At 36.9% G+C, this 21,387-nt stretch overlaps 1 protein-coding gene across 2 annotated transcripts in view; it reads right to left on the reverse strand.

Moving 5' to 3' along the window:
• Window positions 1–1,828: 1,828 nt before the first annotated feature.
• The window catches only part of FRS2 (fibroblast growth factor receptor substrate 2), a 60,083-nt gene continuing 40,524 nt past the window's right edge, over window positions 1,829–21,387 (reverse strand). Inside the window, exons 2-7 of one of the 2 annotated variants that reach the window (XM_074902883.1) lie at window positions 20,676–20,781; window positions 18,075–18,166; window positions 16,107–16,293; window positions 12,722–12,880; window positions 11,648–11,811; window positions 1,829–9,292 (exon numbers count right to left, since the gene is read on the reverse strand). In XM_074902883.1, the coding sequence (XP_074758984.1) occupies window positions 8,342–9,292; window positions 11,648–11,811; window positions 12,722–12,880; window positions 16,107–16,293; window positions 18,075–18,140 (1,527 nt within the window). In that variant the 5' untranslated portion in view covers window positions 18,141–18,166; window positions 20,676–20,781 and the 3' untranslated portion in view covers window positions 1,829–8,341. Of the gene's footprint in view, window positions 9,293–11,647; window positions 11,812–12,721; window positions 12,881–13,568; window positions 13,601–16,106; window positions 16,294–18,074; window positions 18,167–20,675; window positions 20,782–21,387 lie in introns of those variants that run through there. The other variant, XM_074902884.1, reaches the window with a different exon arrangement.

The raw sequence follows: 21,387 nt of genomic DNA on the forward strand, positions 1-21,387 counted from the left end.
TTGACTATTGCTGAGCTCTGATTTATAATGGGTAAAAGTAGTGACACCCAAATAACAAGAGCCCAACTTTAGTTCTGGGTTCCTGCCTCTCATTTCCAGCTAAGCAGTGACCTCGCCTCTGTTGTGCCAACAGCAGTTTGTAAGGTCACACTGTAAATAATCAAAGGAAAAAAGTGCCTCATTTAAATATTTTCATAAACACATACGCTTTGTAAATCACTTCATCTCTCGAGCGCGTTTCAGTCCCCAAGACATTTTGAGACGTCAGATAGCTCAGAGCGAAACACAGGCTTGGTTGCTCAAAGATGAATTCTCAGTCATACTTCCTCATCTCCATATCTACCGGTTGTGCCTTAATACAGATCGAGACCTTCTGCTTACAGCTGAGCATCAATGATTTAGAAATAGTAAAGCAGCAACTGTTCCCTGCTTTCTCCAGGAACCCATAATTCAGGCACCAACCAGAGTATGTAGTTTGAAGCTTACTTCTGTCAAACCAGTCACTGAAGCCTCCAAGCAGATACAAGTTTGAGGGGGGCAGGAAAACAGAGACTTCACAAAAATCCAACTCTTCAGGTGCTCCCAAATGAAAACTAACAGATGTATTATTGTGATTTATGTACAGGGATTTTACCAAGGCCAGTTTATATAATTACTGGAAATGCTAGTACTAGGCACGTATGGCTGGAAGGTCGGCTCTTGGCTGTTTACTGCCATCTACTCTGAGCTGGCTTTAAAATTTAGTTCCGAACAAAGCATCATTATGTCAAGAACGCATATTTTAACTGGAATCACTTGGAACGGGCTGCATGATGTTTTAGTTATAATATTGCTAGCAATTCATTCTCTAACTGCATATGTTATACCTACTGTCACATTAGAACTAATGCATTCAAGCATTTCAACAAACATTACTGGAAAGCCTTCCTATTAGAAACGAAGGTACAAAGAATGAAAGTTTCTATATAAGTCTATCATGTAAATATGGAAACATGGAGCATGATGGACTGCCAAGAAGCCACTCTCGTTAGGAACACTGCAAAGCTGTTAGCCAGGGATATGAAAAGCTTATCAAAAACTAAGTTTTCAGACATCCAAGTTACCTAACCAACATAGTGCAATAAACACTTAACGTTGTTTCTTAAGAGATTCTGAAAACAAAACTTCTCCTGACATTTCTAGGGTTTTGTTCATTTGTTGGCTAGTAACATCATTGTTTAAATTATGCCTTACAACAGTGACTTTGGAGGGAGAGGAGACGTGGAATTTTGATAAATCACTGCCTGCCATATTTTAGTCTCCAGAGAAAGCAAAAAGTCTATCTAGACAGGACTTCAACCTTGTATTTTCTTATTACTTACTTTCTGAATTTACCAGCATTATGCTAACAAAGCCCATTTAGGTTTTAGAAATCTTAGTCTTTTAATAACCAAGAAAGGAGCACATTCAAATTGCTGGCACATGATTCACTAGCCAGCAGTTGACAACAACAGTACTAGTGCAGTACTACCACAACAACAACAACAAAAAAATCTAAGATTACCTACATGAGAAATACATGACAGAACACTAGTAGAAATGAAACAAAAGCTTGGGGAAAAATTTAGACTCCAGGTCATCGTGTTCTGGTTTTGGTTTTCTTTACCACCGATAATGAGTGGAATACAAGTGTGTGTGTGTGGAAATAGATAGGTACCTGAAGCAATGATTTAAAGAAAAGCAAAAAAGGCTTTGCTAATGAAATACAATACAGCAACACTAACACTGGGAAATCACTGAAGTAACCCACAGACAATTTTCAATGTAAAATCAATAGTTTATTGCCATGCTACAATTTTTATTTTTTCTTTTTCCAAATGAAGTTGGCACTGTTAAAGGGGAAAAAATGTTGTCATAATACATAATACATTTTTTAAAAATGCATATTTGGTAAGCTTTCTCACTGACAGCTTAAAACAAGTGAAATTATTTTTTTTAAGATTAATGTGGAATAGCATAAAAATACACTCTTTCTGCATAGTATATCATCACTTTTTTAATAAAAGAAATATGGAATGTTTGTAAAAACAAATTCATTGAACAGGGCAAATTAATGAAAATTTTATAAACAATTTGGCAATGGTACTCCCACTGTTTAGACTTTTTTATATAAAAGAAATAAAAATCTAGAAAGCTACCTTTATACAAAGTTGCTATATTTATGCCTTTAAGTAGGAAAAAACATTTTATAATGCAAATTAGGACATACAATAATCTTACAATATCATACAATGTAATGACAAGAAAGGAACATACAACATAAGATTTTGGCCTTTGTAGAAATGTCTATTTCTGCATTTAATAAATGCATTTGTGGCACACTGGTGACTACTGTATTCTTACTACTACCAGTCAGCTTTCATGCCAGCGCAGTATTCAGCTGTACTGTAATGGCGGGTCTGCAGTTTAGTTAAAACACAGACTGTTTTTCAGGAGATGAAAGGCGATGCTACAATGAAGCGAGATGTGAGAAAGGCAATGTGCCTCTGCTGGTTGAGACATCTGCATCGTGGGACACCATACAACACTCTTCTTTCATACCAGAGCATTTCATATACATTCAGTTATTAAGTACCAAAGTCTTACAAGTGAGAACATCTGTGTTTGAGATTTGGCAAAATTTCAAGGAAAATACAAAGTTAGTACCAAATATATAATATATTATATATAAAATGTGGGTGTATGATATACACACATATTCTAATGCAAAAAAACTGCATTAATATGGAGTTAAATTTGCTGACATCCATTCCTAAATAAGATAACCATTAAAAAACAGGTGTAATCCTGATCTTTCACACACTTTAGAGTCACTTCCTCTTTCATACATAATAGTTAAAGCAATATATATGCAAATATGACTAAGAAATCAAAATTCACATAATAATCTGAACTCTGACCACAACAAATAGGATTTCTTTTTTCAGTACATGTAATTAAATATATTTATATTTTTACAGTATTTTTAGACCATTCCTGAAGAACTTGACCAACCAGGTCCTCAGGTGTAACAGAACTGTTATGTCAGCAGAACTTAAATCTTGCAGGAACACATCCAGTGGCCCTTGAAGTCAACACGAATCATTCATCTGGCTTCAAAGGACACTGCACGAGACCTGAACAAGCTCCGGAAGGATCGCCCTGCTAACAAGGAAGATTCCCTGCTGACATCAAAGCTCTCACCTCAGACTTCCTTTCCTACTGCCAAAGGGAAGGACTGGAGCAACGGACACACGGACTCTGGGCTCTCTGGGCTGTTGGCAGGTGGCGTTGGGAATGACCATGTAGAGCACAGCCCCTGCACCAGGGAGTGGCAAGGTGAGCTTCACGGCACCTTTTGTACTAAGGCTTCTCGTGGAAAGCAAAGGGGCTGCTCCTCCACGCTCATCGCTTGGCAATTCGGTCACCACGGGTCTCAGACATAAGCTGTGGCTGGGACCCCAAGGCATTAAGTACTTTGCAGACACAGAGGAAGACGGTCCCTGTATGAAGGGTTTGAGCCTATTTCTTAATCATTTTTTACATAATCTCCTTTGTATATACACATATTTGCTACATAAAATAGAATTACACCGAAGTAATGGATATAGCAGAAGACATTGTCACAATATATGTATATTACCACACTAAATAATTACTAAAACTGCAAGAAAAATTTCAAAATGCCCTTTGTAATATATAAAAATATAGAAATGTCCAACACTTGTTTCATCAACTTTAAAGGTAACTTTATCTCTCATATTCTATTTCTATCTGTACATCTACATATTTCCAAACAAAATACTGCGTTAATCTGGAGTAAACACCGTGTTAGGATAATATATGACAGTCACAAACCTTACAGCACAGTATCACAAGAAATAATGTATAAATGGTCAGAGTTACACCTGCTAATTTTTTTAATTATTATTCACTTATTTTGTCCAAAAGAGGAAGTAATTCCTAAAGATTATGAAAGAACCTTAACTTACGACTTCCTGTCTTTTTAATATATGTTCTGTAAGAAGGACATCAGCAACCCCAACTCCATCTTAACGCAGTTTTTTGTGGTGGAATTTCTTCTGAATTTTTTTTTTCTTGGAGTGTATATGAATTTAAAATAAAGATATCATAAATGAACTTATGTTTATATTAAGTAAATACTGTCAAATATAAATGCCTGAATTGCTACCTCAAGGAAAAGATGGGAAAGATCTTATCATTAAATTCTAAAAATACCTAATTCTATTTATCAAACTGGAGGACCAAACTTCTTTAGGGGAAATAGGAGAATTTCAGATTTAAGTCCATTACTAAATCAGTTTCATCTTATTTGCAGCCATTAAATAAATTAGTACAGTGCAGAAATTGAATTTCACCATTGATCCCACCTTAAACAAAGAGGAGAATACTGCTTAGAAATAGAGGTCCAAATCAAATACATCATTATATGCTCAAAGTAGTAACTGTCATTAATCAGAACTTGCATTTTTACTTCACTAACAGTGAATAAAGACAATCTTCTCCTTCCTGACTGTCTCACTGAGAAGTGGTAAACTGTAAAACAAAAGCAATGATAGCCAGATTTTGAGCCAACACACACTGTTATAAAACCAGAAAAATCAACTGCTGGTCTGTCACCTGCAAAAGAGCAGCCCTGTTCTGACATTGGTTTGGACTTTGTACAGCTTACGCCTTTCGGTGACCCTTTTTACACCCTAGTCAGAGGCGTAAACACACACACACAAATATCCAAACACTGGGAGGGCAGGGAGAGGGAATGAATTAAGCACTTTATGATATGAAATGTCTATCTGTACACTTCAGATTTATATAAAAGTTGTGTAGACTTTAATAAGAACAGGAATAGTGCTTCAACACACACCATTACATTCAACCCCCGTCATATACAAAATGCATTTATCGGGGGAAACAAAAAAATGTTATAATGAGAATTAAGGTTTTAAGAATTGTCTTTTCTATATTGTTCTACAGAGTCACCAAGAAACACCACAAAATTAAAAAAATTGGTCCTCCTCTTGACATCAATTTGAGAAAAAAATATTTTGCTGATATAACCAATGGATTCTCACTAACTATATTTCTAGTACAATCTTTATTATGTAGTTTTGGTCATCATTTCATCTTTTTTATCAACTCTGACTCCTTGTTTAGAAGATACACTAATGTATGTCTTTCCCAAATCACTGTATTAAAGGAATACCTACAGTTAAAGGCTTTCCCTTGTCAAATGTGCTTGAAGGGTAGCAGCCAACTGCATGTTATGAGTGAAAAGTGGAACTGATGGAAATGGTGCCCTTTTTGAAGGACCTAGTTTATGTAAACTTACCATGTCTCAGTTGCTAAAGAAAATGGTTACATATTTGTAGTTTCTGAGTCTATACACCTGTGGGCCCAAAATAAATATGATCTAAATACTGTAGAGAGATTTCAGCTGAAACCTGAATCCTAGATTACAGACACTAAACCTAACATCACAGCCTTTAAAAGAGACTGAACTGAAAAAATATTTACCAAGTCTCAAAGGGTAAAGTGCATTGCAACTACATCTACTTCAAGGGGCAGAAAATAAGGAATGCTGAAGATGAGTAGCACAGGTAATAAGGACTACTCAGTATGTTTGCAGCATACACAAAATGAGAAAGCATTATCCCACCTGTAAAATGTAAGAGGGTAAAAAATTAGTCCTGGAAAACAAGTTGTCAGGCATGTTAATTAATTAAAGCTACAGAAGGTTGAAATTCCAGTACGTTCTCAATTCTGGGGACCAGAGCTAAGAAAACACCCCCTATGAAGTATTGTGAAACTTGCAACAACATTAAAAAAAACCCCAAACTACTCACACCATCCCTTGTATCTAAGGCTATTCAAGATAAATGCACAGGACAGTGCAACAGAACTAAGGAGGGACATGGTTGGTTGTTGTAATTTCAGCAGGTCACTTACGTGGAGCCTCTGTTTCCCTATTTGTCAATTAAGAGTATTATTGCCCTGCCTCACAGGTGTGTTTTAAGGGTCCAATTAATTAGTATTTCCAAAACACCCACACTATACAGATGAGGACCAAATATTTCGAGGCAGCTAGCTAGATCAAACACATTTGCCTTAAAACACGGGCTGAAGCATTAGTTCGTCTCACAAATTTAAGTGAGCTAAAAGTTAAGAAGAATCACGCCACTATCATTAACCCAGTCAGTATTTTGCAAATACTTGGCAACTTCTCTTCAGTACAAAGACTGTTCCATAGCATAAGGTGAGGCAATGACAAAGATGTGAAGGAGCACTAACACTGCAGACCTGTAAAATATCTAGCTCTATGTAGTCATTACCTTCTTGAGTACCAAGGTCTCCCCACAAGTCACTGGGTCTATCACAAGAGTATGCATAGGTTGACCACGAAAACATTAATGAGGGTTTTTTTAATCTCACTGAAGTTCCTCACAATGGTCTCAATGACTCCCATCTTTTACCCCTGCAAATTATGTTCTTTGTGCATCTGGTATTTCAGTACCATAGTCTGTGAAGAATGATGAAAGTCAAGAGTGAAAAGGTTGCCTGATATCCCCTAATGGTGTGGCAAGATGCGTATTCTTCAGGTGCTACCACTGCTAAACTGAGATAAGACTAAAAAAAAAAGATAAAAAAGGAGTACACTCCAATTTAAAAGACCGAGAATAATTGTAGTTTGTTTTTAATAAAACTTCAATTCAAATACTGCATGAAGACCCTTAATTCTTTCTCAGATCTCCAGATGGCTTTTCTTGCATGATTTCCTCACTCACAGTTCAAGGGTTATTTTACATCACACCAGTTCACGCAAGTGTGAGTTTCTTTGCAATCACAGGCTCAAAAGTAATCTCTTCTGCTGCTAGTACCAAGGTGCACCTGCAATACTGCCAGAATTCTAAAATTATTCAGAGTATTAAAAAAACCCCCAAATTTCTGCTAAGAGTGCATCTGGCATATTCAACAAACAACATTCTACCTCGATGTACCTGTAACACTGAGCAGCCATCATTGTAACCAAGTTCACCAACTGCAAAAGGAAACAAAATATGCTTGTAGATAATACTACCTTCAGATAATTTAATACATATCTTTCTAAATTATACTATCAACTATGGATGCACATTGCTAGAATGTACAATTTTCTATAAAGAACAATCAAGTCCAGTACCCTGCCTCCCGTGTAACCTGTGTCTGATGCTTTAGAGGAAGACAATAACTGCATAATAAACCTTTCCAGTTGTGCAATAATGCATGCTGCTGGAGAGCTGGGATATTTCTGTCAGGCATAAAAAAGTAGAACACTGGACAAAGACAACCATTTGACCTTCAAGAGTCTTTCTTTGTCAAATGCAGAGCAAGACAAACACATAAACGACCCTGAACAATAATTAAAGCTATGTACAAAATTTTGACTTTTAAAACAAGACATTACGAACAGATAAAAAAGAAACATACAAATGCAAAGAAAGGAAGGCACACTGAACTAAGATATGACAAGAGGGCCTTAATTCATTCAGCCAACCTGTGAATTCCGTCACAAAACCCCCCAAAACTCTAATGAGATTAAAATTCTGTCAAGATTTCACAGGTAACTTTACGCTACTTGGAATTCTCTTCTAACAGAAGGAGCTTAAGGCTGGGTTTAGATGCATTAATAGCTCTGATCAATGAACTTCGATGTGACCTCTCAAATATCACACAAGTTAAGAAAACTATCAAGAATTAGAGGCCTTCTTGCCCATGCAGTCTTAAAAAAAAAACCAGACAGACAAAAAAAGGTGTGTTGTTTATATCCCTTGAGATGAACCAATATATGGTGTACGTCAAACTGACTGAATTAATGCATTACATACATTTCATTCTGGAGGAGCCACTTCGATGAGGAATGAATGTAAGATAGGTACCTTGAAAAATTAGGTTTACCTGCTAATAATGCACATATCAAGAGGCTTTAAAAAGTGTTATAATTGCCATTAATGAGTATAGGCACCAGACCAGAATATTTATAAATTCAAAACTGGCATGTCACTCAGACTCTATAATCAATTTAAAGAGGCACTGTGAAAGGTGGTGATGCTGCTATGCAGTAATTACTACTATTGTAGAATGAAATAGTGTTACCTAAATGAATACTTGCTCTACATTAATTCCCTTTAGTTAGACAAGTACATGAAGTATGCAGAAAAAGCTCTATTAGTCTATAAAAGGCGTTAGTGTTAAGAAATGCAAAGTATTTGCATCTTCAATTTCATAAACTTCACAAAAGGTGCAAATGATTTAATGCTTTCCAGGCTCACATAGGCAGGTCAGTACTGTTATGTCTAGTTTTCCTAGAAGTACCATCATCTCGGGGCAGTGCTTTTTGCAAGCTCGACATAGCAGCAGTTCTTTCAATGTCTATCACAGCATACAGCTCTGTGCGCCTGGTTGGAGTTTGCGGAAGTGGAGTGGTAGGGGTTTTTGGAGTCTGAGGGTTGTCGGAGTCACTACCACCTTCCAAGTCAACCTGTATATAGTTGAGCTGCCTGTGTTCTAAACTTGGACGCCTAATGTCAAAGTTAAAGACTGTTGGGGTACAGTCCCGACGTCGTGTAAATTCTACTTTATGAGCACTTGCTGGTACTGTTACATTCTCTGTATTGACATAATTATGCATTGGATCTAGGTTATTGTGGTAGCCATTCAGAGATGGGGTCTTTGGTCCTAAACTGTCATCTTCATCTCTACTCAGCTTGCGGGCTTCCCAAACAGGAGGCAAGGATGGCAAGTTCTCATAGTTCAACAGCGCAGTTCTCCTCTGAGCAGAGTTGTTAATGTTCTGGGTGTCTGAGGTACTGGTTGATGTCAAACGACCTCTCCTGACCCCTGAGGCACTAGGGATTGATAACCTATTTATATTTTCATACACTAATTTATTACCAGATGGTGTTTCTCTACGTTCATCACTGTCGTACCCAGTGTCCCATTCAGTGTTATTTGTGCTGCTGCCGCTAACTTGGTCTCTCCCAAGTTGCTCCAGTTTCTCTCTTTCCATTAACTGCCTCTGAACAGGTGTTGGTCCTAAAACAAACTTGACTCCTTCAGGCTCCAGGAGAACCTGAGCATCTCTGTCATCGGCATACATCTGATCTTCTTTCACTTTAGTTGTTTCAGTGTTTGAAAGCTTTGATTCCAATGGCGCATGCACACTTGTTCGATTTTTTCTTTCCTCTTGTACCCCAGTAGTGTTGACATAAGTGTGCACCTAAAAGGGGAAGAAAAAAAAAAGAAATTCCAGTGCTATTTGCACTTTTTTTTTTCCTCTGCAAATTTATTTCCTTCTTAACCCCCCACTTTTTAAATCAAAATACCTGAAAACCAAACCTAGTGATAGCAGCTGTTTAAGAGCAAAGGTCATCTCTTTCACATTTTGCTGAACTGTGCTCAGTTTTGGGTTTTTCCCCCTGAAATTTTGTTGCTGTTTTTTTTAATGTTACTCTAACAGAAGAACAGAATTAACATCCTACATTAATATTATTTTGATTTTATGTTTTATCTTAGTTGTGCTCTAGTTACAGCTTCTCCAGTTCTATTCCAGCTCTGCTCTGATCAGGGCAACCTTGGGCTGCTCCAACTTAGCTTTCTAGTTCACTTGGACAAATCAGTGAAGCAGAGCTCTACTTTGTTGTCCTTTACCATGACAGTGACCAACAGTTCAATAGCTGCTTTGGCTAAATTTATCTTTGTAATTTCCACATTGCAAAGGAAATCTACAGTCCCTTTTAAAAGACAAAAAAAAAAAAAAGAGACCTAAAAACTGCCCAGGATTTCACCTTGTGTACTACTCAGGCAATAAGAAGAGATTGGCTCTACTAGATTAACAGTTCATTCTTTCTTCTAGAGCCAACAGCCTCCTAATACCAGAAACTGAAGTAGAAAGATATACAATTCCGTATGAACTATGGCGCTCAGAATTAAAAAGGAGCAGGAGCTGGCACCACATGCCACTAAGAAAGGCAGGAATACACCACTAGGTTATCCCTCCAAGTTCCCGCAGTGGATCAACACAAGGCTGAAAGAGAAGGAATCTATTACTCCAGTTTTTCCCAAATTTTTAATTCTGTATCTGGATATCCAAACACTAGAAGTAGTATTTTACAGGAGCAGCCTTCCCAACTTCTCCGTCTATCTCTACTTGACTCCTGCACCAATTCTTTAAACTCACTTACTCTTCAATAACTCCAACAATAACACTTGGACTCTTCTGTGGGGGCTCCTAACAAATCCTTTCCCACAAGACAGTTCACTGCACTTTGCTCTGGTTATGTTCACTGGTTTCCAACACTTTCTTGTCACACATGAGAGTCTTCCTAAACTACATTACATTTTATTGAACTTGACTAACATTTTCATCAACAATCTGAATGATAATATAGAACACATCCTCTGAAAGTTTTCACTCTATCCCAGGTTGGTAGGGTTTCTACTGAGAGGGATCTAAGCAGCCTGGAGAATTATCTCATAGAAACCTCATGAAGTTCAGCAATAGCAAATACAAAATCCACTGCCTGGTTTGGAACACCACCAACAGTACAGGCTAGGCACCAACTGACTTGAAAACAGCCTTGCAGAAAAGCACCAAGGGATATGGGTGGATGGTAAGCTGAATGTAAGTCAGCAGTGTGCCCTTGCAGCAGTGAAAACCAGATGTGCATATTGGTTTGTGTTAGCAAATGCACAACCAGTAGGTTAAGGAAAGTGATTATTACTGTCAATTCAGCACTTATGAGACTGAATCTGAGCTCCCCAGCACAAAACAGACACCACCACACTGGAGCAAGTCCAGTGGCGAGCCAAGATTAGAGGGGCTGGAGCATGTGACACACAAGGAGAAGCTGAGAGCGCCATCCTTGTTCAGTCTTAAGAGAAAGCCAGGAAACCACCTAAGAGTTTTCAGCTACCTAATAGATAAAGACAAGACAGAGCCAGACCCTGCTTGGAGACGTTCAGCAAAAGGCTAAGGGGCAATGAACACCAGCTGTAACAGAAAAAAAATCTGATTACATATTAGGGAGAAATGCTTTCACAACAAAGGTGGTGAAACACTGGAACACATGGCTCAGAGACATGGTGGAATCCTCTTGTTTGGAGTAGTCAAAGCATGACAGGACAAGGCTCTGTGCAGCCACCTCTAACTTTAAAATTTGACCCAGAGATCTAGAGCTCCCTTCTGTAATTCCATAATTTCTATTTGCCAAATAGAAGACTTATGTGTAGAGAAGCTTTTTGACCAGTAATTCTCATTATAAAGTATAATTTATGTGTTTAAAAGCAATTACTGAAATTTGTGGGGAAAGCATATAAAAATACATGCTTTCTATATCTTGTTTGCATATAAAATATGGAGAGCAACTGAAAATAGTTACTTTTCCTCAGCAAACTATCCTACAAAGTATTATTTTCAAGAGGCAAAGGAAACACTCCTCTGAGGTAGCTAACATACAGTAGAAATACATTACACGTGATACTGGAAAACGCAAATGAAAGCCTACAGAACAAGCAGTAGAAAAATCTGAAATAATGTAGAACCTAAGTTATATGAGGGGAAAAAGATACCCACTTGTTCCTCTGCTACAAGTAAAGGATGTGTTGATTCTTCACCAACAGAGGGGAGGCGTGCACTTCCGACAGAAGGATGTCTGCTGGAAGGATGTGATGAAGCATCTCCAAAAGATGGATATCTGGGATAGCCATTAGGTAAACTTTGTGCATTGAACCCAGGAGCTGATTCAATTAGAAAACAAGCAAAACCATATTAAAATAGAACATTTTACTGTATACGAGTAAGACGCTTTACATCTTCACTCTTCAATTTTCAAAAGAGAAATTAAAATAGTAAAACAGTATTAAATATTCACAAGATTCAAATTTGCTGGGGGGAAGGAAAAGAAAAGCAAATTGCGGAGTATAGCATCCCGGTATTTACTGGGAAACATGTCTGAAGCAACCACTGAAATCTAGGTGTATTACAGACCACAGTCCTCCCAGTAAACTCTCTATCCAACTTCTCTTTTACCATTAACAACGTCTCCCTAACAAACAGAGAATTAATTACTTAAGCTTCTATTTCTGTGAAATCATCAATAACCTGAAATTCTTAGTTTCAAATATCAAACCATCTGCCTGAGATTACCAAAAATCTTCTGGTATTTTTGAAAGGACTTCACTCTACCCATCCATCTACTCACAGCAAAAGAAAGATTCCAAACTCACTGTAGATGTGATATTACCATTACTTTTTTTTTTCCCCCCTAATAAAAAGTTTGGAACATTGCCCAACATTAACATTTCTCAGAAATAATACAAGTAAAATATGGTGCTATATTATAAAGCAATTCAATAGATGTATTCATAATTCAGCAAAACAGCAGTCTTGCACAACATCTAAGTACCCAGACCTTGTTTCTTAAAGCTGAAGAACTTGACTATGGCAGTTTTGCTCTCAAGACTTAGGATTCTTGAAAGAGAATCCTCAGCAAGTACCTCAAGAGAATGCATTACTGGTAATTAGCCTCTTAGGTTTAAATTAGTTTTCTTTTTAATTACTTAAAGATTTAATGCAAATTAAATGCTGTTTTCAGCTAAGTACCATATTACATTCAGGTACCTCATCTGACAGTATAACTAAACTTACTTGTAGGTGTTCGAGGGGTTCTTGGAGCTTCCAACTCAGTTTGATGATTATTCCTTTCTACTACTGGTTCTTCTACCACATTTATGCTATTATTCTGCATTATCTCTTGCAACATATTAAATAGTTCTTCTGCACGGGCACATTTAAAGGCAAAGATTCCTGTAAATATACAGGGAAAAAAAATCAAAATCTTTTAACATAAGAAACATGCCTTACCATTTATAAAATTAAAGAAAAAAAAATAATAACTGGAATCCACGTAATGAATACCTGTTAAAGAAGCAAAAATGGTAAGAAATTTTCATTGCACCAAAACACATAAAATTACTGTGAGAACCTTTAAAATGTTTATCTAATAGAAGAATAAGATACCCATGCACCAAAAGTTAATTAGAACAGAAAACTGATTCAGTTAAGAGCAAAACTAAGTTTTGAGTGCTAAATGAGGGGTAAAACACCCCCCTCAAACTACAAAACAGGGCAAGATTTGGGTTTTTTTAAGCTGATAAAAAGTATACCTGTTAAATAAATAAATTTTAGAAAACACTAAATGAAACTACTGTGGTACTACAAGGTAATATTTTTAAAACCAGATTTCTATTCAACTGCTGTAAAAATAAGATTCCTGCACAACAGGAAAGAATTTAAACACTGGGTAAAAGTTTAGTTTCTTTAAGAAGATTAAACTGAAAAGCTAATAAGACAAACTGTTTGAAACAGACAGTAATACACCAATTGCTTTAGGCTAAAGGATAGACACAGAATACAAAGTTAGCAGCAATACCATGTATTTTGCGTGTGTATTGTGCCACTTTGCCTTTAAACAGCAGGGAGTGCCCCAACTTACCCTCACCAGCAAAGTCGCAGCTTTGGATTATTCTTCCATTGAAAGCATGAAGTTAAAGTTGACATGCTTGTTAAACGTGGGTGCAGGTGCTCATTTTTTAAAGTGAGTATTACAGTCTTAAAACACTCTACTAAAAACTGCCTACGGATATAGCTAGTTCTGTAAGTGCAACTATGATAATAAGCTGGCAATTATTATCATCATATATTTATTTAAGGATGCAGAACGGTGTCAGATCAGAACTACCAGAAACGCTCTGCATGACAGAAGTTCACAAAACCCCAGCTGGGAATATACCAAATGGGCTAAGAGGAATGACGCTCAACAATTAATATTCAGCTGGCACAGTGAACAAGCTTCATACTTGCAATACAGCAGCTGTAGAGCATCTTCTACTACATTTCCCCAACACATGATGCAGCTCAAGTACAACAGTCCATGTTTAATTTTTTGTGTATTTCTGAAAATTCATAACAGATACTTAAATCTTAATGGGCAAAAAATAGAATTTAAAAAACAATCTAGGTTCACAAGCTTTAAAAAGTTCCAAGTATGTTTCTGAGAAATTCAGCTGCCTTTACTACTTTGTTTTTAAAGAAAAAAAGCTTCTAAATTGCTGATTCCTTAAAATATGAGGTGAATCAAATTGGCACTGATGGTGCAAGCAAAAACAACTCGATGAAACCTTGGTTTTTATTAAATGCGTTCACATTAAATACAAAATGATCTGTCACTTACACAATATGGTGACACACCAGCTCTTCCAAGTTTTCTATCTGAATTATCTATTAACTGTGCTCCCAAAACATGTCTTCAAGGTTTTTAATTCCTAGCACAAACTCAGTGTTTCAACATCAGTGCACTCTGACAACTTATCAATAGATGTAATTTGAGATTAAATGGAGAACACAAACAAGAATACTGACTAATTCAATTAGTTAAAGTTGCTAGGCAGTATTCAGGGTATTCTCAAATGAAAAACTTCTCAGTCATCTCACCAAGTGAAGATGAAATTTTGCAACTGTACCCACAAAACCCAGTGTAGGTCTCATGAACAATGCTCCATTGCAAAAAGGCAGCAGAGAGAGAACATTTTCTGCCAGATTTCTTTTTTCTCAATATTCACAGTATTTGAACATTACGTAAGGAATGCAAGAAACAAAAGAGGGAGGAAAGGGTTGCTGCTTACACAGCCTACTTAATCTTCTCTATTTAAAAAAAAAAAAGTTATGAGGGAAGCAGAAAAGTCAATTAGACTCGGTGGAAAGTTTTGAAGACTTTCTAATAGGCCATGGAAAAGAACCTTCAAAATAGTATTTTCAACTGAATTTTGTTTGTATCTATTTTACCTTTGGAAGAAGCAGTAAATTAAACCTGCAAAATCAATTAAAGTGATTTTCTTCAAAACAACGGTTATTACTTTCTTCTTCCAAGTCTGAACATCTGCTTAGTGTGGAGCATACTGTAACATTTGAAAAAATCTCCAGTTCTCATTAGGAGATGAACTGAGAATGCCTTCTAAACTCTTATCAGAAAAACCTGTCTGCCCTTACCTCTGCTTGGACAATGAAGACTGACCAGCTTTGTTTATGATCAAGTTCCAGACATTCCAGACTTTTTAATGAAATAAAAAAAAATAAATTTCCAATTGTTAAGTATCATTATTGATAAACACACTAGTAAATGCTAAAAATCTGTAAGAAAATAAAAATGCAACTTAATTTCACAATGTATGAATACATAAGAATTCCAACTACACACAGCTACATCACAGTAGAAAGATGTAAAATGAGGCTGAGACCTCAACCAAAACAGCTATTACCTCAGGAACAGCTGCAGTGAAGAGAGATAAAAGCCTAAATGTTATTAACTGGGAGCCAACCTTGGCCACAGCAGGCATGATCTGGGAACTGGAAAGGTAGACATCCTTTTCCAGTTACAGCCACACAGAAAATAGTTGAGCATAGCTGGAGTTTACACACTTAATATGAAAATGTGTCAAAATTTGACAATGGTGTCACTGATATAAATGAAAGTGGTATTTGTTTTAGGAAAAGGATGAAACACAAATGTGTTGCTTAAGACAATAATAGGGTAGGGATATCCAGTTCACACCAGTGCTCCAATCTTTTAAAATCTAAAAATAAAGAATTCTTTGAATTATGAGGAGATTCCTGCAGTTTCAGGTTTCATTGCTCCTCCCTGAAAGTCAAGTCAGCCTCTGAGGTAGAAGAATTTCCCTGTCAAAACCACCTTCTAAGTTGATCAGAAGTATCCACACATACAGGCATAAAGTGCTCCAGACCTAAAATGCCAAAAACTATGTGCAACTCAAATCCTCGTTTTACCATACGACCATTCCTTATAAGGTAACTTTTTCCCCAGAAACCATATTCACATATAAAACTATCGCCTTTACAACCTTTGCCAAAGGACTGGCAAATTATATATATATATATATATTTTTTTTTAAACAAAGCTGACTTCGAATGTCAAATAAATTTCAAAAAAAGCTTTATATACAAAAATGCCACATACCTTGTCCAGTTTGACACCTTCGGCCACTTTCAAAAGAGAAAAGATTTGAGTCATAGCCATAGCGACGGAGACAGAGGTAGTGCCATTTTACAGAGTCCCTTTTACGGGTGTACAAAATTAGTTCTGTATCTGTAAGTTCCATTATGCCAGAACCCAGTTCATTACCATCATCATCCACATTAATAACCTATAAAAATGAAGTTAAATAGCATTAGGTAAGTACTCTTTTGAGCACCAATACAACTACTAATAATGTTTCATTGATGTGCTTCACCTGTTCTGTCGTATTAGTTATGATCCTTGAGGTGAAATTTTAAAAAAACCCCACACCTCACCAAACCATTTCCTTTGCTCCCCCAACCCAGAATTAAAATAATACATATTTAAGAGCAATATGAATGAGACTCGTAAAATCCAAGGAGAAATTTAAAATAGAAGAGATTTTAAGGTTTTTTTTTGTTTGTTTTTTTTTTTAGAACTGGCTTTATGTACATATTCTAGTGGCCATATCTGCCACAGATAATGGAATCCTTCAGAGCATCATTTCTAAAAAAAAAAAATAAAATAAATATTTGCTTTCTCATATAACCCCAACTTACAGTTGGGAAAACGAATGAAAAATAAGGGGCTCCAAGATGAAGCTTCCTTCACATACCTGTATAACCTTGCACTGTGCTGAATCGCCAGGCTGTTTTAGATTTTTTTTCTCTCTTTTTAAACTCAACAAATAAATCAAATACCCCATGGTCATCTTGCCTGAAAATGTGTACAAAGCTGAAACTCTTACTCTTCCTGCTTTTGCACCAGTTTGAGGTCATCCGCATCCTTTATGGAATTCAGACAATGTATATTTTGCTCTACGTGTATTTTATCTCACAATGCTACTTTTAGTGGGATTCTTTCTTATGCAATAAAAAAACTACCAAAAAAATCTTCACTATGGTATCAATTCATGTTACTCCTTAAAGAGACATTTCCAACTTGAAATTTAGTCAATTGAAAAGAATTAGGAATAGTTTCATCTGCCACTGAGGTTTATGCCAACTTTCTTCATTTTGCAAATTACATTCTTTCATCTTCTCCCTCCTGCTGCTAAATCAGCAACTCACACAAAACAATAGAGAAATTCTGAGGAGGAAAATAGGAAGCAGTTACATAAAGTGATGTCAAATGCACAAAAAGCAAGTATACTTTATCCTTCAGCTTTTTATACTGGTAATATTAAACATTTCCAGAAATTCCCATGGTTTTAAAGCTCATTTCAGTATTGCCTTAAGGCAACACATGAATAATTTTTCAGTATGGAAGCATTACATTCCTTTGCCAACTCAGAGACAGTTCGGAGCACAGACACAAATCTGACTTGTGTGACTATGCAAAGGTATGTTTACTTAGAGTCACTGACTTCAGCAGCTTCATGTTAAGTACATGAACAAGTGTTCACAAGCTTATAAATTCGAGGGATATAAGGAACAGAAGCACATTTATAAATAAAATTTCTCAAGTGAAGAAGTTCTCAAAAGGCTATAATCAGCAGTGATCTTCAAGTAACATCAACAGTCCTAAATTTTCCATTGCTGAACCCAGATCCAGGTTCATAATCACACTTCTCCCATAGCTCTTCTCATATACTTACAACTCCCTTAACCTTCATAACCTCCCAGAGGCAACCACGTTACTTGGGTCCTACCAACTGAAATGGAGATGGATCAAAAGCACAGGGCTTCTTCTCTTTCCTGAAGATCAAAACTATCATAAAAAAAGCCTAGAGAATTCTCTGGTACCTGCTAGTGAGAGGATTTCTCAAAGCAGCAAGAGAAACCTGTAGCCACGGACACCTGCAACCTGGTAATTTAACCAATCAGTAATTTTCATCATACTTTTATTTAAATTTTTTCCAATCACAGACCTACTCTGGAAGAAAGCAACAGAATAATTTACAGTACATCAACCACATCAGTTGCTTACCTTAAACTTGTTTCGATGGTTATCTGGGACAGTTTCTTTATCTGGACAGCTACAACAGCTACCCATGACTTCTTTAGAAGACCATGTGATCTCTAAAGAGGGAAACAAAAAACCCAAAATGATCGTTTAGTTGAAGTAAAAATAGAGTATCATCAACAAAACAATGCAACACAAATTCCTCTCTGAAATTACAATTATTCATGATGAATTTAGCAGTTATAAATAAAAAATAAAGATAAGTACTACAAATATTTTTAAATAGTTCAGTTAGATCTGGCATTAAGGAGTGGCAACACTGAGCTGTTAAAAGTCCTACCAATAATTCAATTTGAGGTTACTACCAAACAGATCCATTTGATCTGTCACCTTAATTCCCATAGTTGCAGATTGGGGGAAAACAAAAACCAACAACTTACTAGGTGCAATTCTCATCTCCTAAACCAGGGTTTTTACACAAGACAACTATCTGGATTCCTGTCTACATGAGCACTCCCTGGTTCAGACTGCTGAGCTCAGACCTAGTGATGCCCATACAAGCCCTGGGCAGTAGGAGGTCACCAGGCAGAGGCAAAACAAAGATCCCACATGGCAATCCTGAAAGGCTGCCCTGGCTTTGGCAGCTCCAGAGCTGGCCTGCAATGGACGGTGGAGGCGTTCCAGGCCTGGAGACAGCCCTGTGCTGGCAGCCGTGCAGTGAGGCTCCGTGCTTCCACTTTTAAATACTTGCCACATAGCAATGTACATAAAACTATGTGATCGAAGTCAAAGGAAGGGAAGGGAAAAACCTCCACATTAAACACAAATAATTTAAAACTTAGGGGTTTTTATTTCTATTAAGTTCTGTTTGGATTAAATTGTGTTACACAGTCTACTTCATTTGCTATAAAACAGTAAAATACTCAACTAACAGAACAGGATGGCTAAATTAAGGAAACAAAGAATAAATATTTGATATTTTTTATATTTTCATTTAAAGATTTTTTGTATGTATGGTAAAGCTTTCATAAAACAGTATGATAAAGTATTTGTAGAATAAAGTCTCAGAACTTGCTTCTCCCTCTACCACTTTGCAGGGGGTGGTGTGTCTTGTCCCTCTTCAATACAAGAAAGTCAGACAAAAGAAAACCCATTTACATCATCTTTATATTGGATAAGAACTAAAATTTCCACTACACAAATGAAAAGTGGGGCAAAATCCTGGAAGAGAGCTAGTAAGCCAACAAGAGATATGACATTAGGAATCAAGAAGGGAAACAGAACTGATAGATAACTTTTCCTGACTAAAGAGGAAAAAAAATCTGATGTCACCTTAAGAAAACCGGGACTTGCTTTCTAGACAGGCATTTGTATTAGCATGCAGCAGTAGTATCCAAGTAGCACTTCAGTCTGCTGAGAAATAAGCAATACAATGAAGAGCAGCTAACTCTTCCCCTCTTCTTGACCAGAAAAGCCACTCAGAAAAGATACTGCTACCCTAGAGACCGTATAAATATGTCTAAATCTGCCACCAAACCCCTGCAGAGGTGAAATGGAGAACTTAACAGGAAAAGATAACAACATGGCTTGGATTAATCCAGGAAGAGGCAAAACATCAGACATATAGTCAAAATCACAGATTCTCTAATGTCATTTCTGGCCACAACATGAATACAGGCATTAACTTGACAGGTATTTTTTCCCAACTCAGCATGAAACTGGGCAGCTGGTTATTTGCTTCCACTGTTGCAGAGAGAAGCTATGCTACACACAAGTGGTTTTTTGCATAGTGAAGTCCTGAATTTTATTAATCAGTCCAATCAGTCTCTTAATTAGAATACTTTTAGTAGTCTTCACACATACATCCCATTGCTATTTGAACTATTCAATTTTTTTTGCTTATGAATTCTGCCTGTTTTGTTTACAAAGGGAGATACAGGTAATAACACCTATCACTGATTTCCTACCCTGTGGCATCCCACAATGCCTCACTACAGTAATGTTCAGATATTGGCCTTGTTAACCTGCTGATGCTACCCTATTTATTGTGAGATTTCACTGCTAAAAAGAGCAACAGGTGCAATAGATGCAATGCAGATTAGCAATGAATATATAAATTTGCAGAAAAGGTTTTCAAGCTCTGGTCCATACAGCAGTCAGTTGCAGATGCTTCTAGCAGCAAATAATAAAGCCCAGTCTTAGACCTCCCCAAACATTCTGACAGTGGAAACTGAAATAGATAGCAGCATGCTGTTACAGTATCATGACTTCCTTTGCATTCAGCATAAAATAATTGATCAAATCTGTTGGAGGCAGATGCCTGCAAACCTAAACAATTAAAAAAAAATTAACCGCACAGTAGCTCGGGAAAAGTCACTAAAGTTGCAAGTAGAAAGCTGTAGTATATTAAGATGTATAAAGTATAGCCACTGTATCTCAAGAACAACAAAGAAAGGGTATGTAATCAATAATCATACAAGCTTGTAATTTTGTCTCCAATATATTCTAATATTAATACTTTGGAAAACCAAGAACTGCAATGCTGTTTTAAAGGAGAGATGTGAACCAAGGCTATGAGGAAGAAATGAAACAGCTAGGGAACTGGCAGAATTAAAAATCACTCACCTAGATTTGGCCATTAATACTCCCAGCCTCTGCTGCAGCATCAGGGCTTCTGTCATACTCAAAGTGTCATGCTGTCTTGTCACAGAACTAATCATTTGACCTAGAACTAGAAGAGTACATAATTTTTTTTTTCTTTTTTTAAAGATGCCAGTTATTAAACTAACAAAAATGCATACTTTTTAAAAAATATTTTGGCAGTATTATGTCAAGTGAGGTATTCATGGCTAGTGCATCTCTAAGTGGAGTTTTAGACAAGAGACTTAAGACTCTTAGAGCCTCCCCAGCATTTCAGTGCCTAGCTGGGACTTGGAAGAAAATAGTCTGGTATCCCCTTCTGCAGTGTAGCCTGTCGCACTGGGGCCTCCACTTATTCTCCACTCACTCCTTACCCAATTTAGTGTGTGGAAATGACAGATGCAAAGCTCCCATTATTCTTACCACATACTGAACCAAACCACAGCAGACAAACCGAACACATACAGCTCAACTCTGCTTAACTCCCTCTTGCTTATCCTACTGAACATACAGAAATGCTTACTTGTATGGTTAGCATACCACCCTTTCTCTGCTTCCCTCATGATTCTTGCTTCATGACACTAACCATAAATTGCTTTGCTTTCACTTCCCCCACATTCCCAGATAACCTCATACTAGCTATCCACTCACATCTAACACTGAAAACTCAACTGCTGCTTCCATCAGACTAACAGTT

Source organism: Athene noctua, chromosome 3, assembly GCF_965140245.1.
Source record: "Athene noctua chromosome 3, bAthNoc1.hap1.1, whole genome shotgun sequence".
NCBI classification, from domain to species: Eukaryota; Metazoa; Chordata; class Aves; order Strigiformes; family Strigidae; genus Athene; species Athene noctua.